General features: G+C 38.1%; 1 protein-coding gene across 1 annotated transcript; it reads left to right on the top strand.

Moving 5' to 3' along the window:
* The first annotated feature begins 1,229 nt into the window (after window positions 1-1,229).
* On the top strand, window positions 1,230-8,983 carry fbxl3a (F-box and leucine-rich repeat protein 3a). The gene is made up of 5 exons (XM_028436702.1): window positions 1,230-1,493; window positions 2,795-3,173; window positions 4,109-4,231; window positions 5,757-5,928; window positions 7,461-8,983. The coding sequence occupies exons 2-5, from the start codon at window positions 2,796-2,798 to the stop codon at window positions 8,099-8,101; spliced, it is 1,314 nt and encodes a 437-aa protein (XP_028292503.1). The 5' UTR covers window positions 1,230-1,493; window position 2,795; the 3' UTR covers window positions 8,102-8,983.
* The last annotated feature ends 253 nt before the right edge of the window (window positions 8,984-9,236 follow it).

The following is a 9,236-nucleotide window of genomic DNA, read 5'->3' as shown; positions in this document are numbered from 1 at the left end:
CTATCTCCTTTCCTATCCACTGTTCTTTAACCCCTGTAAGTGTTTAAGTGGTGGCCATGATAAAGAGTGTTCAAATTGTCTTCAAGCTGAGAAAAGGAGGCCCATTGCTTCCTTTATAACCTCCTATATCCTAGGAAACACTGATGCCTCCTTTACCAAAGGAGACAAGATAATGCTGACCCACAATTCCTTGCGGCGACAAAATTTAAAGGGACACGCACACCCAAGTGCTTATGGAAACTCACAAAGACTGAAAAGGGACGGATATTATGTAAGTTCCCAAGCCGATAATATGCCTTGCACAACTTTAAATAACCTTAATCCCATATTTTATAATATGTAAACCATATAATTAGATTATAACTGACATAAAACAAAGCACTCTGTCGTTCAAGAAAAATGGATCTTCGACATTTTTAGCCACATTATGTTTTATTCAACATTATTCAAATTTGTGAGTGGAAGGTGAGTGTGAGCAACCATTCTCAATGTGACATTTTTTTAGTTTCACTTTTGTTCTTCGTAGCCTCTTTTCTTTTGATTTACATTCAAACCGTGTGATTTTTTAGATTATATCAGTGGAAAGTGTTTAAATGTGCCCTTAGTAGTCCATTTACGGAAATTTGTAGTTTTTTCAACACTGCAGACGTCACTATCCTTCGTGGCCGTTGGATTATTACGTCACCGAGTGGAAGTGCGTCAGATTGTCAAACAAACGTGATCGCCTTTTCCTAACACCTTTCCTTAACCCCTTAAGTCCTTCTCTGTATGCTTTAGCATCTATAACTCATTTTGAGGAGCTTTTCTGTGCTTTCGGCCATTTATCCATCGCAGTGTTTACCTCTGATGCCTCCAATATTGCCGCGCATCTGGGTTACTGCCCAGAACGTGACGGCGCATTGATGATAATAATATAATTGATATCAAGCTTCGGTTTTGTATGTCCTCATATACTGTTTGTATACTGTTTGTTTGCAAAATTAAAAAAAAAAAAAAAAAAAAAAAAAAGATATCAAGCTTCGGATGCAGCCCTGGTTATAATCCACAATGCAAGATTCTGAATTCTCATTGGCTGCTACTAAGAAGCACCCTTTAGTATTAGTATTGTAATTATTTACATTGAACATTTAATTTAGATTTTTCAATCAATACAGTTTGGTAACCACCGCTCTAGAGTTTTCTTCGGGCCACTAACAGCCATTTTGCCTGACTTTACCCATGATGCACCGCTGCTGTCACAACAACGTTTCGCCATTTGAGACTGAGGGAGGTCCGCCAGTGTTTTTCTGCTGCTGAACTAGGTCAGGCAGAGTGGCATTCTGCTTCGGCTCTGTTCTGCTGCAGAAACGGTTTTGGTCTTCGCACGGCTCGGCTCAACTCTGATGCGTGTTACGCTGTCGCTTCGGATGAGCTTTACCACTTCGGGCCCGGGTTGAAGCGTCACTGTGGGATTTTGCAGCTAACTACTAGCTGAGCTAAGTGTAAACAACAAGGTAGGACTAATAGCTAAGCTAAGCGCACTGCCGTTCCATAACACGATCATATTTGTTACATAACAAACCAATCCAAGGCAGATTTTTGTGTTAGTTCAGCAGTAAATCCAGCCTCGTGTTTGGTTCTAAATAGGCGCTAAACAGAAGCTAACTTTGCTAGTTACCGAGTGGGTCAACTCAAAAACTACACAAGTAAACACGTCAAAATAACTCGGTACTGCTCGGTAACCTGATTAGTTAGGTGGGAAATGTCAGGTTAGGACTTTAGTCCCGTTGCTTACTGGGAAATCAACATACTATGTATAATTTCTCTGCCATCCCTATTTATAATTACGGCCGTGGCTATTGAGACGGAAACGTATGAATAGACTGAACGATCACTCCTTATCTCAGAAATGAGTCCAAGTCCTAATAATGTGATATCACTTGACTTTAAGTGCTAATATCCTTGTAAATTAAATTAATAACGAGGCTGTTTTTATGCCTCCTTGAAAAACTACTTGTTGGATAGTTTTCCACCTTATTCCTGGCAGCGCTACAGTAGCTAAGATCATTAATGACTTAAGATGTGATGACAGAGGTATTGAAGTAGCATTTATAGGCAGGAAACGTGCTAATCATCATAATTAAGAATATTACTGACCATTAGAGTTTATAGTTTATCTTTCATCAATAATTAGCCATTTCTCTTTGTGAATTGTATATTTGACTATATTTTATTATTTAAGAATCACTCAAAGGATCATGGGGGTCATAATGGGTGTTTGCAGTAGAATAAGATGTATTAATGTAAGAGAAACTTGATTGTACCCTTTGAATCAACGATCTGTGTAGGCTTAGAACACATTACAAAACCATTCAAATGTCAGTTGCACAAACCAATGGGTCAGCCAAAAAACAATCTGATCAGAGTGTGATGTCATTAGAAATCCAGTCCAAACATGAATCTGATGCTGCTTAAAAGGATGAAAAATATCTAAAACATTGTGAAAGCTCCAGAACATCAACTAAAAGAAAGCAGCTACAAATCAGTTTATAGATATATCCAAAAAATAAGAAGAAACTTAAAAGCCTTTTTGCTATTTTACCAATTTATTGCTTTGATAAACTGATTGGACAGTATATTTATTATGAACAAATTAACAGGGCTGCAATATTTATTATTATTTTATGTGTGGAACAAGATTTTTTTAAGTCCCTGCTGTGCATATAAATTGTGTGGAAAAAGGTTTTACGGTTGTATAAATGTGCTGCTTATTGTTATATTTCCCTGAAATTGTCACTTTCTGCCCGTTTTCCAGGATGAAGCGAATGAAAGAAGAAGGCAGCAGCCCCGTCCCCTCCAGCTTGAGCCCTTTGGACTCATGTAAGAAGCTACGGCGCGAGGCGGGCGAGGAGTCTGAGGCCCTGGTTCCCAGTAAGGCGGTGGACTGTGAGTGGGCGTGTCTGCCTCAGGAGCTGCTGCTGCACATCTTCCAGTACCTCCCACTGCTGGACCGGGCTTTTGCCTCCCAGGTGTGCCGTGGGTGGAACCAGGCTTTCCACATGCCCGAGCTGTGGAGGTGCTTTGAGTTTGAGCTGAATCAGCCTGCCAGCTCCTACCTGAAGGCCACGCATCCAGATCTCATCAAGCAGATCATCAAGAGGCACTCCAACCACCTGCAGTACGTCAGCTTCAAGGTGAGGAACGCAGAGCTCTCATTGGTTCGTGGAGAAAGCTGCTCCCATCTTTTGAAAATTATGTAACTGCATAAAGGATGAAATAAAACAGCACCAATATGAACCAGTTGAAAAAGCTTTTTGAATTGTTTATTGTTAATTTAAATATTTCCACTCAATATTTTGTATTTAAATAGTTTATTATTAATTATATGTGCATGTCATGTATGTATGTGTGTATGTATGTATTATGTTTGATGTGCATGTATAAACTGTATATATACAACTTTGTGTAGAATATGTATTTAATGTGTATTGTAAAAATAGGAATATTAGTTTCCTAATTATTTTTTTGTGATTATTATGTAGAGCAGTGTTTCTCATATGGGGTATGTTCACCCCTTGGGGTACGCAAAGCACTACACGGGGTCCTTGAGAGAGAGAGATAAATTGGAAAAAATAAACAAAAGAAAGCATTAAAAAATATGGGGTTTTATAATGTTTATTTTTAGTTAAAAATAATATTCACAGTATTGATGATGAAGACAATCTTGATTAGAAGATGAATTGAAAATACAAGAACCCTCACCAGGTGGGAGATCACCTGAAATGATGAAAACTATGGAAATAAATCTATTTAAGAGGCACTAAATACTGCTTCATTGCAGTTAATTACAAAATAAAATTCAATAAAATGTGTTTTATCACTCAAAAGTGTGAGAACCACTGATCTAGAGAACCTTGTTTAGTTTTTTGTGATGGAGTAGGTTCATATAAGCTTTTGCTTCAACCTACACACGTTTGGCTCATTACTCAGACAATTGAGTTTGTTCTGGTTTTTTTTTTCTGAAGACTGACAAAATAAAATTCAAATTATTTTCCTTTGTACCAGTCGTTGAGATACTTCGTCTTGCTCTTGCTGGAATAATGTGTGACCTTTTGGTTTCTCTTGTCAGGTGGACAGCAGCACTGAGTCAGCAGAAGCAGCGTGTGACATCCTGTCACAACTGGTCAACTGCTCATTAAAGACTTTAGGGCTCATCTCTACAGCCAGGCCCAGTTTCATGGAGGTTCCAAAGGTATAATAATATACATACTGTACACACACAGCTGCTCTCTTTACAACATCCTGTTTTTAAAACTGACTAATAGAGCCTATTTATTCTCATGCATTTCCTGTTTTGGTACCTGAGAGTTTTGGCTTTGTATTTTAGCAAATACAGTGAAGGACAAGTTTAGAATGAACTCTACAGTCTCTGAAGGCAATATTTCTTACTGTAAATAACCCTATTAACTGTTTTAGATTAACGTTTTATTTCAATGGCAATTTCTATGGGTTTTTTACTGTTTCCTTTGAGTTCCGTCAGAATTACCGATGTTCTTATTTTAAAGGACAATGATAGGAAGTTAGATGAGACGAGATGTAATATAAGATGCTTGGAAAACGCCATAAATAAGAGCCTGAAACGATCATATTTCCGCAATATTTTGAATTAAGCACCCTGCTGTTTGAGGCACAAGGTTTGAAATTACATGATTACACATTCATTATTTCAATAGTTGCTAACTTTAGCATGTTAGCTTTAGCTATGAAGCTTCTGCATCTCTCACAAACAGTAGCAGTTGGTTAGTCAGTGTGTTTCGTTTTTGTAAGAAATGTAAGCAGAAGTGGACAAAAATAAGGTTTAAACACATTTCATTTATGTCATGATTGAGATGAAAAGAGAGACATATCAATTCATTGTGGTGTGTTTATTTTTTTGCAGTGATTTGAATTTGTCATTATTAATAAGAAAAAAATAGTGAAGTACATGATAACATTAATAAGTAAAATTCATGGTACATTTTATGGTTTAAAATAAACAGTTTCCAGGTTGTGATTTCACACATTTTGAACATTAGAGGAGCTAAGTTATATATTTGTTTACATATATGTATATTGATATTTTCTTTTGTTATTTTCTTCTTAGCTCCTACGGTGTTGATACGGTGTTATTACTCAGCACTAAATGTTAAAGGAACTTATTTGAAAATAAACATCGTGAAACATTAGTTTGGGAGCCAGACCATTCTTCAGCACGGGGATTGCTTACACTTACTGTAATTTCTCTGGTTTCTTTTATATAATTTTATATACTTAGTGATTTTTTTTTCATCTTTCAAATTTGTCTCAGTGGTCAATGACACATGTTTCTGTGGCGTGACAAACTCATAACATACATGTTTTTTTCTGATTTACACAGACATTAAGGTTAAAGCAGCTCTCACAGGTTACAGGGGTTTGTTTTGCTGAGCTCACAATAGAACAGTCAGCAGGTGCTGCATGAGTCAGCAGTAAATACCAAAGAGGGGCTTCACCCAAATATTTAATGCATCAACAAACAGCCAGTGACCTAATGGATAAATGATTATGCAGAAAGATAAAACAAGCACAATATTCATTTTTACAAACTATGTTTCATTAATAACAAAAAGGCTAACCTTTTTTTGGCTTTCTTTAGAGGCATTTCATATTGTAGGTTTTTTTTTTTCCATCCTGCAGCTAATGAAGCTAATAAACCACTTCTACATGTGAGTTAATTTAATTTCTCCCTCGCTCTTCAGTCCCATTTCATCTCAGCGCTGACTGTAGTGTTTGTCAACTCCAAATCTTTGTCATCGCTGAAGATTGACGACACGCCTGTGGACGATCCGTCTCTGAAAGTGTTGGTGGCCAACAACAGCGACACCTTAAAGCTGCTGAAGATGAGCAGTTGCCCCCATGTTTCCCCTGCAGGTACCACGTCATACATGCAGGTCATGTTAGTTCAAGAAATGAACAAGGCTTTGGTTTGATTGATTGATTCTTGTCTTTATTCTGAACACGTAAAATGATAAAAGCAACAAAAAATGACAAATAATGAATTACAACAGCAGAAATAGACCATTGATATGATCCACCAATACTTAAACCTCTCAATGTGTGCGAAAAGGAATAGGAAGAAGTTTTAACTTATTTAATTCTATGCTTTTTAATCACTACCGATTTTGCTTTTGTAAGTACAACTAATAATAATACAATTAATTACCCATATATCATTAAACAATCAATCTACATATTCATAAATATTCCATAGCTAATCATCAAAACTGAAAAAACACCTGGTGATAAATGATCAGATTCATTTCTGTACCTTATGACAATCATTTCTTTATACCTGTTTTTTATGTTAATTATGTTTGAACATTGTTTTAGCTCCACACACTGTTTGAACACTTCAAATCTTTAAATTTAACTTTCCCTTTAATTTGTAGCCCCCCCTCTTTTGAAGAACATTGATTACTTTTCCCTGATTTTTATTCAACTGTCATTTTACATAATTTTACATGTAACTTAATTATTTCTTGATTTTTTTTTTTGGAAACATTTTAGTTTAGTTTTACTTGATCCTTTAGGTCACAGTGTGCGTGCACTGTAGCTCTTCCCACTCAACATTCTTGAAGCCAAAATACGGCGCTTAGGGCCGCTGTCATCTTGTAAATTTGATGAAATTTGGAGCCAGAGTCTCCGCAGTAGGGTCCGGCGGGAGGAGCCCTGGTAACAGGCCCCGCCCATTTAGCGTACTGCCCTGATGAGTTACGCACCCCAGCTACACCAAGACCTTAAGTGTTTTTTTGAGACCTTACCAGACGTATTTATTTTTGCTGTTACTTGACTGTACAGTCAATGAACTGCAAGTTCAATTGCAATAACATTATATAACAATATCAAGAAACACAGCATGTTAAAAAAATAAATAAAAGATAAATCATGCTGGATAAGTTACCTTATGTGTTAGCTAGCTAGATAACGACTTTAACCACCCAATGACACATAAATCACACTTTAACTTACCAAAAAAACTGCAAAGATCCCTTAGATTCCTCAGGTTGGTCAGAACAGTTTACTGCAAAACACCTCATTTTGACAGCTCGAAAAAGACAAAAACTGAACAGAAAAGATAAATGGCATCTCGGCTTCCTTCACGACGTGACTGCTTTTCACAAAGAGAGCTACGCAAGATCCACGGCTGTCAATCATCATCATATGTGACGTAAAATCCCGTTTTTCAACCTCACATAACTTTGTTAAAACAAACTTCACAGAAAAAATGAGTTTAGGTTTGGAAAAAAATTATGTGACGAGTATTTTAGCTTAACAGTTTGACCCACGTCCCATCTGTTATCATTGAGGAGGAGTTGTCCCGTCCATTCTTTTTCAGTCTATGGCCAAACATGGTATGTTCTGATGTGTAAAGGGTAATTATCAGAGGTGTTCTGTGCTTGCAGGAATCCTGTGTGTGGCAGACCAGTGCCATGGGTTGAGGGAGCTGGCGTTGAACTACCACCTTCTGAGTGACGAGCTCCTCCTGGCCCTCTCCTCAGAGAAACACGTCCATCTGGAACACTTACGCATCGATGTGGTCAGCGAGAACCCCGGCCAGCACTTCCACACCATCAAGAAGAGCAGCTGGGACGCCATGGTGCGCCACTCGCCCAAGTTCAACCTGGTCATGTACTTCTTCCTCTACGAAGACGAGTTTGGCCCCTTTTTCAACGACGAGATCCCCGTCACACACCTGTACTTCGGCCGCTCCGTCAGCAAAGAGGTGCTGGGCCGCGTGGGTCTCCACTGCCCGCGCCTGGTGGAGCTAGTGGTGTGCGCCAACGGTTTACGACCTCTGGACGAGGAACTGATCCGCATCGCCAAGCACTGCACCCAGCTGTCGGCCATTGGCCTGGGGGAGTGCGAAGTATCCTGCAGCGCGTTTGTGGAGTTTGTGAAAATGTGCGGGCGTAGGCTGTCCCAGCTGTCCATCATGGAGGAGGTGCTGATTCCTGATCACAAATACTCCCTGGATGAGATCCACTGGGAGGTGTCCAAGCACCTGGGTCGGGTCTGGTTTCCAGACATGATGCCGACCTGGTAAACTGAAGCCAACCCAGTGCTTTTTGGCCTTTGGTGTCAACATGGAGCTGCTGATCTGTGGTTTGGTGTTTGAGGCATGGACGCCTGCGGAATCCAAACATGTTTTGTCTAATCTTTACTGAACTGGTGAAACGAGCCTCACCTCAAACCAGTGGAATTCTGTGGACAATGTAATCTGATCTGGTTGTGCTTTTCTGTTTATAATAACAATGAGAGGTGATACGCAATACTTTTATGAGAGAGTTGACTTCACAGTTGCATGTCATTGCACTAGCACTCTAACGCAGCGTGAGAGCAGCTCTGTGGGCTCAACACTATGTGGTGTCGGCTCCATTTTTGTGTACGTAGGATGTGTCTGAACAGAAGGTGTTGTGTTAGGTGTTGCAGGAGATCACGATTAATCAGATTGATTCATGTAAGATTAGCAATGAGTTACTAAAGGCAACAGTTGGTGGCGAGATGCAGAAATGTGTATGTATAGCTCTAGGTCTCAATGATACTACATGAAGGTCTATAGATTGTAGATTGACATTTTTGTTTTTTAAAAGTAATTTTCTGTCCTGTGTTATACTTATACAGTAACAAATTATTTTATTTTTATTTTTTTTGTTTTGTGTCCAGTCAAAGAAATGAAGCACCTTATACCAGGGTTGGGGTCAATTACATTTTTCAGTTTTGATTACAGTGACCAGCCTTTTTTCCAATTACAATTAAATTACGTCACATTTTTGTCCTTAGAAAGCACAATTACTCAGCTGGAAATAAATGAATAATAATAAAAGTTAACTTTCTTCTTCTGTTAGCATCTATTATGATAACGGGTGTTTAATCAGCTGTAAAATACACTAAACAAATTTCTATCCCATCTATTGATTACCTTGTTAGGTTTTCTAATTAATAAAAATATAGGTTTTAATATTTTTGGTGTGGGCATCTGATCCTTTTATGTGTATTTTTTTTAATGGTTAAATGTGGGAAAGCTTGATAAGGAACACATTTTAATTTGTTTAATAATTAATGAACTACATATGTGTAGAACTGTACATAGAACTAAACTGTAATAAGTATAATTGACAATTTTTATAGAATTTTCATGGCAATTACAAAGTCAATTATCTAAACTATGACAATGTAAT

Source organism: Gouania willdenowi, chromosome 21 (assembly GCF_900634775.1).
Source record: "Gouania willdenowi chromosome 21, fGouWil2.1, whole genome shotgun sequence".
Taxonomy (NCBI): domain Eukaryota; kingdom Metazoa; phylum Chordata; class Actinopteri; order Blenniiformes; family Gobiesocidae; genus Gouania; species Gouania willdenowi.
Note: the sequence above shows the minus strand (reverse complement) of the source record. Positions and strands in the feature narration are given on the sequence as shown.

Bases quoted from the DNA above. Each gene is read 5' to 3' on its own strand.
- fbxl3a (XM_028436702.1), top strand. From the start codon at position 2,796: ATGAAGCGAATGAAAGAAGAAGGCAGCAGCCCCGTCCCCTCCAGCTTG. The intron at 4,232-5,756 runs GTATAATAATAT...CTCGCTCTTCAG, and splicing joins GTTTCATGGAGGTTCCAAAG to TCCCATTTCATCTCAGCGCT. The intron at 5,929-7,460 runs GTACCACGTCAT...CTGTGCTTGCAG, and splicing joins CCCCCATGTTTCCCCTGCAG to GAATCCTGTGTGTGGCAGAC.